General features: G+C 39.2%; 1 protein-coding gene across 4 annotated transcripts in view; it reads left to right on the top strand.

Annotated features, from left to right (window-relative positions):
• The window catches only part of LAZ1 (organic solute transporter ostalpha protein (DUF300)), a 226171-nt gene that overhangs the window by 195496 nt on the left and 11911 nt on the right, over nt 1-18764 (top strand). For all 4 annotated transcript variants that reach the window (XM_089433283.1, XM_089433282.1, XM_089433281.1 and 1 more), the window contains 3 exons: nt 13571-13755; nt 13893-13981; nt 14180-14441. In XM_089433283.1, coding sequence (XP_089289409.1) covers nt 13571-13755; nt 13893-13981; nt 14180-14441 — 536 coding nt within the window. The remainder of the gene's footprint in view (nt 1-13570; nt 13756-13892; nt 13982-14179; nt 14442-18764) is intronic.

Raw genomic sequence — 18764 nt, 5'->3', positions numbered from 1 at the left:
GGGTATTGCCCAAAAATATTGTCATTTTATGGTGTGTTTAGTTATTTCCGCTTCAGTTTCTAAAAACGATTCGAGTGTTTTAATTTACAAGTTCAGTTTATGCATTCTTTATATGAGCAGTATATGGGGTTGGGCATTAAACTGTTGAAAACTTGTTGAAAGTTAAAACCAGGTTGGGTCTGAGAAATTTTTACATGGTATCAGAGCTAAACTGAAGGAGGGGAAATCGGAAATATACAAGAAACAATCAGACACAAAGGTTTGCAAGAGAGTTGTAGGGTTTGTTCACCAAGAAGAGGTTTTTAGGCTTGGTTATCAATTGGGCAGGTCATGGTGACAGGTTTGAGGTTTAAGGATAGATTGGAGGGGGTGGGAAATTTTAGCCCCTGGAAAAAAAGGATTTTGTTGATTCTGGAGGAATATGAATTGTGGGACATAGTTGAGAAGGCGATCACGATTCCTAAGGATCCAACACTTTTGGCCGAATATAATAAAAAGAATGTTAAAGCCAAAAGAATTATCCTTGATGCCATAAAAGACCATGTGATTCCTCATGTGACTGGAAAGAAGAATGCATTTAAGATGTGGAATTATTTATGCAAGCTATATGAGAGTTCAAACTAAAACAGAAAGATGGTGTTGAAAGAGAAGTTGAGAGAGACCAAGATGACCAAAACTGATACAGTCACCTCATACCTTACCAGGGTGCCACAGGTTCGTGATGAGTTGGGTGTTGTTGGTGAGAAGTTGGAGGAAGCAACGTTAGTTAGAATGGCCTTGAATGGTTTTTCAAAAACACGGGACAACTTTGTACAAGGTATTGTTGCCAGAGAGAACATGCCCAATTGGGAAAGGTTATGGGATGACTTTGTACATGAGGAGCCGAGGTGTGGTTCAGGCTCTACTAGTCAGCAACATGGAAATGATGAGGAGAATGTTTCTCTTTTGACAAAGAGCAATAAAAAGTCCAAGAAGGGTCACAAGGATGGAACCAAGGCAAAAGGTGGGAAAAATAAAGATATGAGTGAAGTGAAATGTTTTTCTTGTCACAAGATGGGGCACTATGCAGTTGTGTCCTGACAAGAAAAACAAATAGGTTGCAGCTTGCAGAGGTGGATGAGTTTTCCGCTCAGTTTGAGGAGTTTTCCTTGCTAGTATGCCCTTCCACTAGTACAGGTCCTAGTGTATGGTATATTAATAGTGGGGCCACTAGCCATATGATAGGTGTGTTAGAGCACTTCACAGGTCTCACAGAGAGTGTAATGGATCACGAGGTAGTGCTTGGTGATGACACCACAGTCAGTGTAGTTGGGCGAGGGACAATTTGTTTTCAGAGGCAGTTCCAATAGCCTATGACAATGAGGGATGTCTTGTATGCACCAGGGTTGACAAAAACATGACATTGGTTTCCATCATAGAGGACATGAAATGTGAGGTGGTGTTCAAAGACAAACATGTTCTTATTCACCCTAAGGGGTCTAGTATCTCTTCAACAAAAGTGATTGGGATCAAATAGAGGAAGCTATACATGTTCATGTTTCAGACAGTTCATGCCTTGATTCACAATAGTAGCAGTAGTGAGTTGTGTGAGCTGTGGCGTAAGAGGATGGCTCATTTGCATCATGGGGCTCTTAGGATTTTGAGGGAGCTTGTTGCAGGTGTGCTAGAGTTTAACATAGAGCATGAGGATGTGTGCAGGGGGTATGCTCTTGGGAAGTACATCAAGATTGCTTTTCCAAGCAAAGACAACAGAGTAGGAGGGATATTGGATTTAATTCACTTTGATGTATGTGGTCTTATGTAGTCTTGTTGAGTGGTTATGAGTACCATGTGATATTTGTTGATGACTTCTCCAAGAAGATCTATATTTATTTTGTAAGACCAAGGGCGAGGTTTTCAGTAGGTTCCAAGAGTTTAAATTTCTTGCAGAGAACCAAATAGGTAGAAAAATTCAAGTATTGAGGTCTGACAATGGGGGTAAGTATGTCTTCAATGACTTCACGAGCTTTTGTGCATGGGAAGTCATCAAGAGAGAGTTGACAATTCCTTACAACCCGCAACATAATGGGAGAGTAAGGCACCATAGAGGTTTTGTAGCTATATAGCTTTGGTGAGCAACATTAGTGGGTTCGAGCCTTCTACTTATGAGGAGGCATCAAACCAATAGGCATGGAGGGATACCATGGAGGAAGAGTACAATTCCATCATGAAGAATGATGTTTGGGTAGTTGTTCCGAGATCCGAAGGGAAGTCAGTGGTGACTTCCAGGGAGCTCTACAAAATCAAGCATGCGGCTAATATCAGTGTTGAGAAATACAAGGCTTAGTTTTCATAGGTTGAGGTAGTTGATTATGAGGAGACCTTCACACTAGTTGCACAATATACTTCTATCAGAGCAGTGATCTCCATTGCAGCAGTGATGGGTTGGAAGATCCACCAGATGGATGTGAAAACCGCATTTCTGAATGGGCTCTTACAGGAGGAGGTGTACATTGAACATCGATAGGGCTTTGAGATACATGGGAGAGATTCTCATGTTTGTAGGTTGAAAAAGACATTGCTTGGATTGAAGCAAGCTCCAAGGGGTTGATATTCAAGAATATATACTTGCATCAACTAGGTTTCAAGCAGAGTGACACGAATCCCAGCATGTACTACATTGTAGTTAGTGGAAATCCACTTATTCTGGTGCTATATGTGGATGATTTGTTCGTTACAGGTGAAGAGATACTCATAGCTAGCTGCAAGCACGATCTTGCTTTAGAATTTGGGATGAAAGATATTGGACTAATGCATTATTTCTTGGGATTGGAGGTTTGGCAGGAACCAGGACACATCTTTTTGGGTTAGGGGAAGTATGCAATTGACTTCCTGAAGATAATTTAGATGGAGCGCTACAAGTCTATGTTAACACCCATGATCATTAATTGGAAGAAGTTGAATGCTTTTGAGGGACGGTTGGTGGATCCCATGTTACATCATCAGTTAATTAGTTCATTGATGTATCTGGTCAACACCAGGCCAAACTTGTGTTTTGTTGTCAACACTCTTAGTATATGGTTGAGCCTATAAAAGTGCATTAGGTGGCAACAAAACATGTGCTTAGATGCTTGCAGGGTAAGGTGAATTATGGTATGAACTATGTGAGGGTAGATGGAGTCGGTTTGACTTGGCTACGCGAATTTTTACTGGGTAGGCAATGTAATGGATAGGAAAAGCACATTTGGGTGTTGTTTCAGTTTGGGCTCGGTAGTTGTGTCATGGTTCAATAGGAAACAAAAGTTAGTGGCATTGAGTTTTGTTGAGGCAAAATATATGACAACTAGTAAGGTGAGTTGTGAAGCCATATGGCTTCGCAATTTATTAGTTGGTTTATTTGGTCAACAGTTGGAGCCTATGATGATTTACTGTGATAAATAGAGTTGCATAAAAATCTCGGAGAATCCGACATTTCATGATAGGTCAAAATACATTGAGATCAGATGCTGTACCACATCATCTTGGACTATGTTTAGAGAGGAGCAGTTTGTTGAGAAATCAAGGGCAACTAGATTTGGGTGATTTTTCTTACTTTGATAACTGCTTGTGATGTTCCTTTACTTAAATTGATGTATTTGTAATTAACTTCTTCTTTACTTGATTATTATAGTGTTCTTATCATCAAACAACTACCAAACTATGAAGATCAAAGGAATAAGAGGACACAAAATGTAGGTTGCTAGCCAGGGTCAAAACCTCCCCTTTTGAGAGGAAAACCCACAAGAATTCTTCTCTTCTTATAGAATATTCAGATGATGAATTCCAAGACCTAAGACCTTTGACAAAGACCCCTCCAAGACCAAGTCAACTTCTTCTTTTGATGAGCTTGTCATTCACAAAGTCAACCCAAGTCTATCTGCTCCTAACCTTCAAATTTTGGCCTCTGCTTCAAATTTCGGTCAATGCTTCAGGTTTGCGATTTTCGGCTTCTACTGCAGAAACCCTAACACATACGTGTGGGAAAAGATGGTGAAACTTTCTTCTTTCCTCCTTCGCTAAGATAGCTTCTTTCTTCTTGGCAATTCAACTTGCACACTTGATCTTAATGACACCAAAATTGGCTTCTCTAGAGATCTAAAATTTCGGATTTGTAACTGCAATATTGACCTAAATTTTTCGCACGTGTGGAATTATGTAACCCAAAACAAGCTTAAGAACTTCTATTTTCTCTTCCTTATATTCTCTTCTTCTTCTCTCCTTCTAGGTTTCCTTTTTTTGTCCTTGATTGAACTTTATGATGATATCTTCAAATAAGGTCGAGCTCTTATATATAGGCTTCTTTGATAGGGTCGAGAAGCCCTAATGAGGTCGACTTGTCTTCTAGCAGGTCAACTTGGTATTGGAGGAGGACATTTGACTCTTTTGACTCTAAATAAATTTCTTTTATATGATACAAAGTGCCAGTGGTGTCTTTCATATATGACAATGACTCAATTGACTTCTTGACTCTATGACAAACCCTAGAAGCACTCAATGGGTGCTTGACCTACAAATAAATTGACCTTGAGCATGAAACCCATGCTACAAAAATAATAATAATAAATATCCTTTTTTTTTTTACAATATACATGAATCAAGAGTATATTTCATATTTATGAAGTCCGAACCTAGTTAAATACTTCAACACTCCCTCTTAACTAGGGAGGTATTCATAATACATACAAGGTACTTGGACATTTTCATACTGAAGAATTCTCATAAGAATAGTCGGATTGGTAAGCCATCTCATAAGCTATCTTCTCAGCTTATATTAGTGCATCTCATCATATAAACTAACATTGTCACATAACAAAACCTTGACTAACAACTCTATCTCTCCACAAGATTAAAGCACAATGTTGGGGAGACAAATGATTTATAAACACCTTCATCATTGTCTCTCAAGGCACATACCCCATTTGGATGTTCAAGGTATGTCCTTTTAGGACCATTCCCATCTTGGATTTACACATCCTCATGGAATTTTCTCTTCGACTACTCTTACCTATTGGATGCCCTACCTCATCCTCAAAGAGTATCAGAATTCAGATGCTTACCCAATCCTCCATTCTTTCTTCATAGCATGAAGACAAGAATGATGTGTCTATCTCTCCCTCTTAACTAGGGAGGATCTACTCATTCCTATAAAAGGAATATACCCAAGCTCCCTCTTACCTAGGCACTTGCCCAAGCTCCCTCTTAAGTAGGGACTTGTTTTCAACAACAACTATCTGCTCTTTGGTGAAGATCATGGTATTATCAACTGCTTGTAGGGCTCCTCCTTTCTGCATTATCATGTCATGGAGAACATGCCTAATTGGGAAAGGTTATGGGATGACTTTGTACATGAGGAGCCGAGGTGTGGTTCAGGCTCTACTAGTCAGCAACATGGAAATGATGAGGAGAATGTTTCTCTTTCGACAAAGAGAAAGAAAAAGTCCAAGAAGTGTAACAAGGATGGGACCAAGGCAAAAGGTGGGAAAAATAAAGATATGAGTGAAGTGAAATGTTTTTCTTGTCACAAGATGGGGCATTATGCAGTTGTGTGTCCTGACAAGAAAAACAAATAGGTTGCAGCTTGCAAAGGTGGATGAGTTTTCCACTCGGTTTGAGGAGTTTTCCTTGCTAGTATGTCCTTCCACTAGTACAGGTCCTAGTGTATGGTATATTGATAGTGGGACCACTAGCCATATGATAGGTGTGTGAAAGCACTTCATAGGTCTCACAGAGAGTGTAATGGATCGTGAGGTAGTGCTTGGTGATGACACCACGGTCAGTGTAGTTGGGCGAGGTACAATTTCTTTTTAGAGGCAGTTCCAATAGCCTATGACAATGAAGGATGTCTTGTATGTCCTGGGGTTGACAAAAACTTGACATTGGTTTCCATCATAGAGGACACAAAATGTGAGGTGGTGTTCAAAGACAAACATGTTCTTATTCACCCTAAGGGTCTTAGTATCACTTCAGCAAAAGTGATTGGGATCAAATAGAGGAAGCTATACATGTTCATGTTTCAGACAATTCATGCCTTGATTCACAATAGTAGCAGTAGTGAGTTGTGTGCGCTGTGGCATAAGAGGATGGCTCATTTGCATCATGGGGCTCTTAGGATTTTGAGGGAGCTTGTTGCAGGTGTGCTAGAGTTTAACATAGAGCATGAGGATGTGTGCAGGGGGTATGCTCTTGGGAAGTACATCAAGATTGCTTTTCCAAGCAAAGACAACAGAGTAGGAGGGATATTGGATTTGATTCACTTTGATGTATGTGGTCCTATGTAGTCTTGTTGAGTGGTTATGAGTACCATGTGATATTTGTTGATGACTTCTCCAAGAAGATCTATATTTATTTTGTAAAGACCAAGGGCGAGGTTTTCAGTAGGTTCCAAGAGTTTAAAGCTCTCGTGGAGAACCAAATAGGTAGACAAATTCGAGTATTGAGGTCTGACAATGGGGGTAAGTATGTCTTCAATGACTTCAAGAGCTTTTGTGCATGCGAAGTCATCAAGAGAGAGTTGACAATTCCTTACAACTCACAACATAATGGGAGAGGAAGGCACCATAGAGGTTTTGTAGCTATATAGCTTTGGTGAGCAACATCAGTGGGTTTCAACCTTCTACTAATGAGGAGGCATCAAACCAATAGGTATGGAGGGATGCCATGGAGGAAGACCACAATTCCATCATAAAGAATGATGTTTGGGAAGTTGTTCCGAGACCCGAAGGGAAGTCAGTGGTGACTTCCAGGCAGCTCTACAAAATCAAGCATGCTGCTAATAGCAGCATTGAGAAATACAAGGCTCAATTTTCACAGGTTGAGGGAGTTGATTATGAGGAGACCTTCACACTAGTTGCACAATATACTTCTATCAGAGTAGTGATCTCCATTGCAGCAAAGATGGGTTGGAAGATCCACCAGATGGATGTGAAAACTATTGTGACTTTTTCATAGTTGGGGCCCTTGTAACCTTGAGGAGCTTTGTTAATCACCCTCAGCAAATCTTGCCAATATGGGGATCGAACCACATTAAAGAGGATGCCACAAGCAAAGATGGCCCTTGCCACTCTTGAGTCAACTTCTTCTCTCCCTTGACTATTAAGCATTTGCAACAATTTACTATCTTGAATTGGAGTTGATGGCTTGGACAACTCTGCTTCTACTTCTAGTGCCCTCATCATTCTTGCTTCTTGAACAATCCTTGGCTCAATGCCATTAAACATGCAAGGATTTGTAGTGCCCGTGCCGATTTTTCTTCTTTGATCCTAGAAACTTGAGCATCATTGCTCTCTTGTGTTTAGCCCTCACCTCTACATTTTTGGTATGTGCACACACGTCAATATCCTTTATCTCTTCATGCAAAATGTGAGGCTTCACTCTTGTGTAAGAGCCCTTGAAGCTCTTTTCATTTTTGCATAAATTGCACTTCCATTCCCATGTACCACCAGAACCCATCTGCTTCACTTTGGTAACGTAATCCATAGAGGATAATATTCTTGTTGTCTGGTTGCTTGACTGGATTTAGGGGCACTTGAAACACAACTTTGAGAAGCCATGAGTGCTGCAAAATTATAATAATACAAATTGAAAAACTCACCAAATTTAGGGGCACTTGAAACACAACTTTGAGAAGCCATGAATGCTGCAAAATTAGGAAATGAAAAACTCACAAAACTAGCTGCTACTCACATTCCAAAACACAAATAAACTCCTTGCTGTTGCTATAGGAAGCTCTTCTTGCAAACAATGTGTGAGAAATGAGTGAATGAAGTGCCTTTTCAAAGAAATGAAGAGGCTCATAGGGTTTCTAGATAATTCTATTTTTTTCATCTTCTAGAGAATTCTATTTGTAATTTTTATTAAATTTAGCTAATAACCACATAAAAATTGGTTTAATAGTGTTTGGGTGTTAGATGGGAACCACACCCTTTTTTCACCCCTTGAGCTGTGGCCGAAAAGGCCAAAAGAAAATCAACTTTTACTTTTCGGCCATCGAAACTCAACCTGCGTGACTGAAATGCCACCGACCATATCGGACGATGTTTCGAAATCATGGAACGCCACACAGTACGATTGATGACGTTTGGGCCCTGTTCCAAGGCTGTTTCGGTGTTTCAAGTCGTCCTCGGTACGGGTACGACACCATTTTTGACGTTTCCTGCAACATAGGATTGAGTTTGTTCAGTTGATCCGACATCATTCTTTGCCTTCAATATGGTTTCTTCAATTTTGCATAATGACCATAGATCATTGAATGGGGTAGTTTGCTTTTTTCCGTAGATACTTGATACAAAGTTTCCCCATTCATCAGGTAGTGCATTGAGGACAATGGTGGTCATTTCTCGATTAGACATCACTTCTCATAGCTCTTGTAGTTGATCTCTTATTTGAGATACCCTCAAGGTATGAGTGTTAATTTTAGGTATGTTCTATGCTTAGGGCAATTTATTTCAATTGTCATAGTTAGCTCAATATCTTTTCCAGATTAGCAATCACATCAACATAATAATAAATCGCAGATAGAACATAAACATGAATTGCAGAAGACAAGCCAAGACAAGAGGACACAAGATATGGCGCTAGCTAGGTACAAACCCCAATGTGGGGAAACCCTTGATCAATTCTTCTTATATGTTTTTGAATAGTTCAGTAGAGAGAGAGAGAGAGATAGTACATATACAACAAAAGTCAACACTTTGACTTATATAAATAAGAGCAAAGATCATCTCTAAGAAGATGATACATGAGGTAGCTGGACTCAGTTGAAGACATGCTACTTCAACTAATTCTCCAAGGTGACTCCATCACCATGTTGAGCCTATCATTGTGCTGCACCATCATACCATGCCCAGCACCACTAAGCTACACCATGCTGCACCATCACTATGTTCAGCATCACTGAGCTACACCATGCTGCACCATCACCATGTCTAGCATCACTGAGCTCCACCATGTTGCACCATCACTATGTCCAGCATCACTGAGCTACACCATGCTGCACCATACATCCTGTACCCATCACTGCTACTGTGTGCACTATGCATCCTGTACTCATCGCTGCTACTATGTGCACTATGCATCCTGTACCCATTGCTGCTACTGTGTGCACTATGCATCGTGTAGTCATATGCTATGCTGTCTATAATGTTACAACATTCATCATAAGACCAAGGTGGCTAGCTATAGTGCTATGACCTGCAGCCTAACACATAGCAATGCCAATGTCTTCTCCTCTATGACAATGTTAGAGTGATAGCAATAGGCTTCCGTTAAGACAACGATTGTATCTATCATTCATGACTTTGTTTCAATCAAAACAATAGTTAGAACATCCTTATTTAGAACAACATTAAGCATAGCTGAAGGTGTGGCTTCTTTATCTCAATGTTTAAGTGTGAGAGCATTCGTTCCATGATAGCGAGGGTATACCTTTCATGACTGCGTGTAGGATGAGGGTGTTTCCTTCCATGACAACGAGGGCATTCCTTGTGTAGAACACTCTTCTAAGACAACGTTTAGGTGGCATCTCCATTAGTTAGCATAGCAACTAAGCTTAGGGCATCTCCTCTCCCTTAGTCCTGTGGCTAGGGTTCCTGCCTTTATTTCCATGGCTGCGTATTTAGGGCATCTCCATAACCACGGTTAGGGTCACCCTTGGGACAACGTATTAAACAAGGGCTGTCTTCCTTGACAATGTAGGGGGTTAGGGCATATCTTCTTCACGACATGATTGCGTTTTAGGCTTCCTCTGGACAACGTATAGCTAGGGCATCATTATCATCTTCATGTCTGCGTTTTTAGACCTTTAGGCTTTCTCTGGACAACGTATGGCTTTCATGAGCTAGGGCATCATCCTCTAGGACTGCATTTTTCCCTTAGAGATTCTTCTTTCCACTAAAACCCAAAACAAGTGGAGAAGAAGAAATATCAAGAGAGTTTCTGTACAAATGACTTGCAAGGCACTTGTATTTATACTAAAACATGGAGCACAAGAGGGGGCAGTTGGGTCGCTGGCCGACCTTGACGAATTGTCCCATAACACAAATAAATTCATATCTCCATGAATACTTATCGGAATCGGATGATCTTTAGATCAATCCTACACCTCTCGATAAGAGGAGTCCAAGAAAAATATCAGCTGCCATAAATAAGATGACCCACATGGAGAGTGGCCCCAGTTGCCAATTTTAACAATGAGGCTACCCCTTCGTTCTTTGATACCTTCATCTTGTATAGTTCGGTTGTTAACGAAATTATTTCTCTTGCAGTGCTTACAGAGAACAATTCTACCAGCTTTTCATATATATCTTTCGATGTCTTCAACTTTTCTATATAGGGGATGAGAGAATCCTTGATTGACTCAATGAGGATCCTTTGAGATCTTATTTCTCCTTTCATATATTTCGATATAGCTTGAGATTTCTCTTGAGAAGGTTTGGTGATAGAACCTGTGACATATTCACTAACTTCATTTTCTACGAGGATCAAATCTATTCTCTTCTTCCATGCAAGGTATTTCGATGACCCAACAAGTTTGTTTTTCTTCTTGCAGAAATAAGTCATTGTAGATTGAGACATAAAATATAGAATACTTACTTGTCAAGTGAAGATGAAGATGCTCTCTGATGATGATTGCTTCCTTGATGATCTTCTTTCTTCAAAAGACAACACTTCTTCTTAAAGATGGGGAGAGATGATCTTCTTCAAGAATGTTTGAGATGTGATCCTTTCTTCAATGAGAAGGAGATCACTTTGATTCCTTTGATGATGATGAAGTGCTTCTTCTTGCTTTCCCTTGGATGTGGAGTGTAGAATGTGGAGACTTCTCAAGATGCTTCAAATGTAGAGTCTTTTGAGTGGAGGTGGGGTGCTTGAGGTCTTCTTCTTCCAAGTATTGTTCCTTCTAGATGATATGATCCTTGATGATGAATAGTCCTCCTTGAAGCTTTGATTTTTTTGATGCTCCCCTTGTGCTCGACCCTTATGTATCCTTCTTCAATTGGATGATCTTCAAGCTGCCTTTGCTGTTGTCACCTTAGCTTTGATACCATGTTGAGAAATCAAGGGCAGCTAGATTAGGGTGATTTCTCTTACTTTGATAACTGCTTGTGATGTTCTTTTACTTAAATGGATGTACTTGTAATTAACTTCTTCTTTACTTGATTATTATAGTGTTCTTATCATCAAACAACTACCAAACTATGAAGATCAAAGAGACAAGAGGACACAAAATGTAGGCTGCTAGCCAAGGCCAAAACCTCTCCTCTTGAGAGGAAAACCCACAAGAATTTTTCTCTTCTTATAGAATCTTTAGATGACGAATTCCAAGACCTAAGACCTTTGACAAAGACCCCTCCAAGACCAAGTCAACTTCTCCTTTTGATGAGCTTGTCCTTCACAAAGTCAACCCAAGTCAATCTGCTGCTAAACTTCAGATTTCGGCTTCTGCTTCAGATTTTGGTCATGGCTTTAGGTCTATGATTTTTGGCTTCTATTGCAGAAACCCTAACTTGCATGTGTGGGAAAAGATGGTGAAACTTTCTTCTTTTGTCCTTCGTTAGGATTGCTTCTTTCTTCTTGGAAATTCAGCTTGCACACTTGATCTTTATGACACCAAAATTCGACTTCTCTAGAGATCTGAAATTTCAGATTTGTAGCTGCAATATGTGCCCTAAAATCTTCGCACATGTGGAATTATGTAACCCAAAACAAGCTTCAAAACTTCGATTTTCTCTTCCTTGTATTCTCTTCTTCTTTGCTCCTTCTAGGTCTCTTTTTTTGTCCTTGATCAAACTTGATTATGATATCTTCAAATGAGGTTGAGCTCCTACATATAGGCTTCTTTGATAAGGTCGAGAAGCCCTAATGAGGCCAACTTGTTTTCTAGCAGGCCGACTTGGTCTTGGAGGAAGACATTTGACTCTTTTGGCTCTAAATAAATTTCTTTTATATGATACAAAGTGCCCATTGGAGTCTTTGATATATGACAATGACTCAATTGACTTTTTGACTCTATGACAAACCCTAGAAGTACTCAATGGGTGCTTGACCTACAAATAAATTGACCTTGAGCATGAAACCCATGCTACAAAAATAACAATAATAATTTTTATTTCTTTTTTACAATATACAAGAATCAAGAGCACATTTCATATTTATGAAAACCGAACCTAGTTACATACTTCACACAGTTGAGCTGCGGTACATATCCACATATGAGTAGGTTGCAGAAATTCTCATGAAGTCTTTGGGGAAAGGTAGATTTATATTTTTCAGGGACAAGTTGGTCTTGGTGAAGAACACTTTATTCGTTAAGAGGGAGTGTTGAAAAAGTTAGCTTGGATAAGTGTCTTCCACATTGGCTTGGTGTGTAGCATGTGGAAGAGTGTCCAAAGTGGTCCTTGGAAATATTTAACGTTATTCTTTCATGTATAAAGGCTGATTTTTGAATCTTGGATGTACAACCTCAATTAGAAAGGATGATTTTGGGGTCGTGTTTCCAGTCGTACCTGTTTCAGAAACTTCCAGGCGATCCTGTGTTTTGTGCAGCACGTTATCTGGCAATAAAATAAGAATGATAACCTGATGGGTTAATTTGTAAGTAGGTTTAGAAACGGATTAGAGGTTCATTTGTCTTCATTTTTCATAGATTAGGTTCTTTGGACTTCATATAGGCCCCATGCCCCTCATGGGCAATTGTGTTTTAGAGGCCTTTCCAAGTTTCACAGGTTTCTGGTACTGGTACATGGTTAGATTAGGAGTTTTGTGCAGTAGAGGAATAAAAGAAGTTTGAACTTCCATTTCCATTTCCAATGAGGAACACCTTTTTTTCAAGGAAAACTTCATGGGGAAGCCCTCGGGCTCTTCCCCATATTTCATGGATAATACCTGGTGTAAACCCATTGACTATGATTACAGTGCCTGACACAACAGAGACATTGAATTAGGCATGCAATAGAGGCAGCCATGCCAGGGAATTGGCCCCAAGTTGTCTTGCATGAAGCTCAAATATCTCAACAACTCGAGCTATTCCACCAGTTTATGAATGAGAAGCATCTACTTAAAATGAACATTCATTATGAAACACCACAAAAATATGACAGGATTTGTGGGCCCAATACTTTACATCTTTGTAACTTATGTTTGAAATCTGCTCATCCTGTAGGTGTGATTATGGAATATAAGTTACGGATTGGTGGGATCTGTGTGCCTGGATACAATAGGTGTCTTTAACTGGAGTTTCTTAAGCCATACTATATGGAAATCTAGAAAATGCAATTATATTGTTTTACACCAATGTTTTCTGGGACCATTGTTTGGAAACATTTCCTGATAGCACTTATTTTAGTAAAATCCAGTTATGTTTATTATTATAATAGCCTCTCTCATTTAAAAGATTCTTCACATATAATATAGAGTTGTTACGTTTTGTCTTTTAGAGTTGTTTATGCAAATTGAGGAATCTGTAGGTGGTTTATGTCGTGTTTGTCAATATAAATATAGTAAGGAGGCCTGCAAAGTTTTCATGTCTAACCTAAGATGGCGGGAACTGTTGTAGGTGGAGAGGAAAGAACTATTGAGTTCATGAAGAGGCAAGGGCGTTCAAATGCCAACACGCCCCTATTGGAACCTTTTTGTGAAAAGGGATTTGTAAAACACCCTTTCCCTCTGAATTATTTCTTTAAGCCATGGAGGCTTGGGCAGTGGTTCTTCCAAGTGGTTAAATTTGGCATTGTTCAATATGTATGTGTTTGTCATCCTCAAAAGATTACTCCTTCACATTGCTGTATCAGATTATTTCTATGCTTATAAGAATTTTGAACTGTGGTTGCATTTTTGGATTTTTTATTCTGACCTATTGTGCCATCTGGTTTTCTCAGATGATAATAAAGACCCTTTCTGCAATTTTAGCAGTGGTGCTTGAATCGTTTGGTGTTTATGGGGAAGGAGAGTTCAAGTGGTATTATGGGTATGTCACAATGTCTTTGTGTGAAAATAACCTTTAGTGGTGAAAAAAATTAGTCATGCCTGAATCATTGATGTGGTATCCTTCATTTGCACTAGCTTTCTCTTTTGTTACAGGGTCTGCATTTATTTTAGCCATGCTGAGGTGCTGATTACTTTCTCCTGTGGTTACAAATCTGACTTCTCTGTCAATCATTTTCAGGTACCCTTACCTAGCAGTTGTGCTAAACTTTAGTCAATCATGGGCATTATATTGTCTAGTTCAATTTTATACAGTTACAAAGGACGTGTTGGAGCCAATCAAACCTTTGGCGAAGTTTCTTGTATTTAAGTCCATTGTATTTTTAACATGGTGGCAAGGTGTTGCGATAGCAGTTCTCTACTCTTTTGGCATTTTCAAAGGTGCTTTAGCACAAGGTCTGCAGTTCAAGTCAAGTGTTCAGGACTTCGTCATCTGTATAGAGGTATGGAATATGGATAAAAGAGATGTACGTTTGTAATTTTATATTCTAAGGTTGTAGGTCACCAAGATCATCACAAAGTGCTGACATTTTTAATAGAGAGAAGCTGAAAGCAAGAGGCACTAATCAGAGTTTATGGTATTTTGCTGCATGTCAATAATGGTTTGATTGATTGGTAAAGCGGGGTGTTGTTATTTCTCCCACCAAGGAGGTTAAAATCAGGTATATATTCTGCCCCTCGTGGGCTGGCACCCCTGCACAAGTGGGCTGTTTATTATATAGTTGGGGCTAGGGGTAAGTCCTGGGCAATTTTGGTGGAATAGATGCCCCCAGGAATGGCTGTTTGGCTGAAGGATAGTCTTTATAGCATGAGATATATCTTCTTCATTGTAATATCCTCTGTTAGAATTTAAGATTTTAAACTTTTTTTTGAAATTTAAATATTAAATTAAAACCAAATTTTTAATCCTAATGGGCTTTCAACCTTCTCTTCCTTTTACATAAATCAATTGCCTACATTTCATAAATGCAGCTGTTTAAAGAAAATCAGTCCCCTGCAAGTACAACACTACTAACTGATATCATAATTCTGATTACATATCCTATAGTCAGGAAAAGCATGATTGAAAAATAATGATTTTATATTGATACAGGTCTAGCATATTTTCTTTCTAAATTCTGCATGATAGCACAAAGTTGGATCAGAATTAACTTCCATGGGACATATTGTCAGGACAAAGAATAATTAAATGTGCAGATGTTTAGGGAATAACTAAAGTTCCAATATATATGGCAGGTTTAACCTGCGATCATGAGCTAACCTTGCAAGATACAAATTCCAAACTCGACTCTGATATTGCAGGGCTGAGTTTTGAGTATGCTTGCAAGAGAGGCATCAGAACCTTGCAAATAGGATTCATAAGCTTGTGGATCTATGGTGAATTCTCTGATCAAAACCTAATCCGACCATAACAGTTGGTAGAAATATAACAGCACTGTAATGTTGAACATGAGAGAGACAAACCCAAACCATAGTGTGCTTGAGCAAGAAATCAACCACTGAAACACAAGTAGAGTGGACATTTCAGAAGTGCCCTTAGGCTTTTATCAAATAACCACACGAATAAGTGAGATGATACAAAGGAGGAGTGTCTATGTGTATTTATTTACTATTTAAACACATCCTATTGGGTAAGGGCACTAGCCCCAAGACGGTGACTAGGCTGAAGTCAAAGGAAGGTCAACAAAAGAGACATACAAGGATCAGTCTTCAAGAAGGGCATCAAAGCAAAGTTGAAAAGCTTTGTCAAAATTGAAAGATCAGCCTTCAACAAGCAGTAAACAACAGCAAGACAATTCAAGATCAAGTAATCTCAGTTAAAGTGAAGTCCCAATGCTAGTGCTCAGAATTCAGATCACAGTCAAAAGAAGGAAAACACAGTACCTCTCACAGTTTCAGTGCTAGCCCCAAATTGGATATCATTACAATCTATACCACAGATATCTCAATGACTTAAGTCTGAAGCAGTTTTGATGCTTGGTATTGAACAATGCTTGAAGGCCTCAAAGATCTTTGCTCATGCTAGTCAACTCAAGCAAGGTTCTACTCCAAGCAAGGAGCACTACAACAAGGTTACAAGGATATACAATCACATCATACAGTACAGCAATATCACTACAGCAGGAGAACACAATGCCACATCTCGGATGGGCATCATGACAGTACTCTCAAATTCTTGATTTCGATTTCATACCCTCACAAGGAATCAAGTAATCTCAACATATTATAAAAAGCAGTAGTGCTTGGTGCTGAACAAGGCAAGGAAGTCTCAAGAAAAGTCTTGGAACTCAATTGTACCAGGCAGCTCAAGCAAGAATCTCATTGAAGGAGATCATTCAAGAAAGCATCAAGGTGAAGATTTCATCTTCACATGACAAGTAAGTATCTTTTCATTCTATATTCAAGTTTGGTTAAATGACTTCATGATTGCAAGGACATCTATGAATTGGATGGGTTATCAAGATTCCTTGCATGAAGGAGGAGGATAGACATAGTCCTCTAAGTCGCTGAAGTCATCAGAAGGTCTCCTCTGAACTTATGAAAAGGGATATTTATGAAAGATCCCCTCACATAGCAATATTGGAGACATCAAAGTGATGTAGATGATAAACTCATTCTCTTAAGGTGCAATAAAGAAGGTCACATGATATCTGATCTACATGAAAGTAAAAGATGGAGAAAGACAAGTTGATGGCAAAAGTATTGAAGGATAAAAGAACTCAACCATGGGCAGAAAGGAAAGGCAAGGTCGGTCCTCAAGCAAGACATAATAAGTATAGCTAAGACTCAATGCTATGGAAATATTTTGAAAGCTCATATCACCAGATAGATGGAGGACGCTGAAGAAAAGGGCCAAGGAAAGAGAGAGTAATCTCTCCTATGAGTAAGATGATATCCCTTACAAAAGGGTCCTATCATAAGCTTCTGTTATAGGATATGAAAATGATGATAAGATGCATCGTGGCATCATGGAAGCATTAGAAACAAGGGCTTGTGACATCACCATGGGAATCATGAAGGACAAAATCTATGACAAACAAAACATGAAGGATATAGCTCTTGAAAAACTCAGTGGACATTGAAGGAAAGAGTCATCTAGGACAAGGCTCATCATACATCAAGTCAAAAAGGAAACATCTGCCAATTGGGGATATACAAGATCCTCAAAATTCTCTGATGGAATCCTCATCATAGGGTTCACTAATCTAGAGAGGAAGCAAGTGTTTCAACAAGAACTCCAACTTATGGAATCCATGAGATAATGGTATGATGACATGAAGCAGATCAAGGGATTGAAGATCTCTTCAATCAAGGAAGTTGCTGGAAGAAGCCTCGATGACCTGAAGGTAAAAATGAGGTATGTATGCTTGTGTTTAATATTATAATGACATGTCATATGGTTGCAGGTAACATGGATCATTACTTCTATCTTGAGAAGCATGATCAAGAGAAAAAGGATCTCCTCCTCTGATAGGATGCAAGAAGACATAAGACGCACTAGATGAAATCAACATAAATGTCCTCATATGAAGTATGAGGTGGTTGATTCACACCTAAGAAACTCTGATTAAAAGCACCTGGGAATGAAATGTGTAAGGAAGGAAGAGATCGTGAGATATGCAACCCTGATGAAGGCAATCAACATCCAAAAGATCAAGAAGACTTGACTAGAAAAATCTCTCGGAAAAATATGAAGACTTTGATGGAAAAGATGAAGACCCTTGACTATGGATATCTTTGAGAGATGTGTCAACATGTATGCAGGACGCTGATACCTACAAAAATATGTCATGATGAAGAACTGCCTAGTAAGGTATGATTTGATTTAATAATATATTTTGATTTCTTGAATAATATCTGGATAAGTTCATGCAGGGCTACTTACAAGTACAACTAGCATTCATGTGATGAATGGAAAAAGCATGATGAGAAAGAAGTAGTCATATGACGAAGGTTCCGAATATGAAGAAGGCCACTTTCCATGAAGAAAGGAATGACATGATGAACTAAGGAGGAAAGTGATCGATGGTTGTTACCCTACAAGGAAGAAGCTCAACTGATTTTCTTGACATCAAGGAGTGAAGTTGATCAAGCAGCTGAAGCACCCACGATGAAGAAGTTGCTGATGTATAGAAAAGTCCCTAGCTAAGAGGGAGCTTGGATTAGAACACCCCTGATTAAAAAGGAGTGATAGTTGTGCTTTTCTATTTCATGTGTCATGCACTAGACTAGGACTAACAACCGTAAGTCTAGGTGAAGGCCATGAAGAGAAATGTAAACACATGAAATCCTCCCTAGTTGAGAGGGAGAGATAGACACAACATTCTTGTCTTCACTTTTGAAGAAAGAATGGAGGATTTGGTAATCATCTGGAATCCGATGCTCTTTGAGGATGTGTAGGGCATCCAAGGCAAGAGTAGGCAAGAGGACCGATATTCTTTGAGGGCTGGGAACCCAAGATAAGAATAGTCCTAGAAGGTCATACTCAGTGAACACCCGGGTGGGTATGTACCTTGAGAGACAATGATTAAGGTGTCTATAATCATTGGTCTCGCCAACATTGTGCTCTGATCTAATGAGAGATAGAGCTATCAGTCAAGGCCTTGCAGTGGAAACAATGTTCGTTACTATGATGCTATACAGTTGGGTTACTAATCCGATTCTTCTTATGAGATATTCTTTAGATTGAGAATGACCAAGTACCATTATAAATACCTCCCTAGTTAAGAGGGAGTGTTGAAGAAAGTGTAACTAGGTTCAGTATT

The sequence above is a fragment of the Pinus tabuliformis genome, chromosome 5_1, assembly GCF_031772625.1.
Source record: "Pinus tabuliformis cultivar Carrire ecotype Pingquan chromosome 5_1, CPIR1, whole genome shotgun sequence".
NCBI classification, from domain to species: domain Eukaryota; kingdom Viridiplantae; phylum Streptophyta; class Pinopsida; order Pinales; family Pinaceae; genus Pinus; species Pinus tabuliformis.
This window is presented reverse-complemented; position numbering and strand designations above follow the sequence as displayed.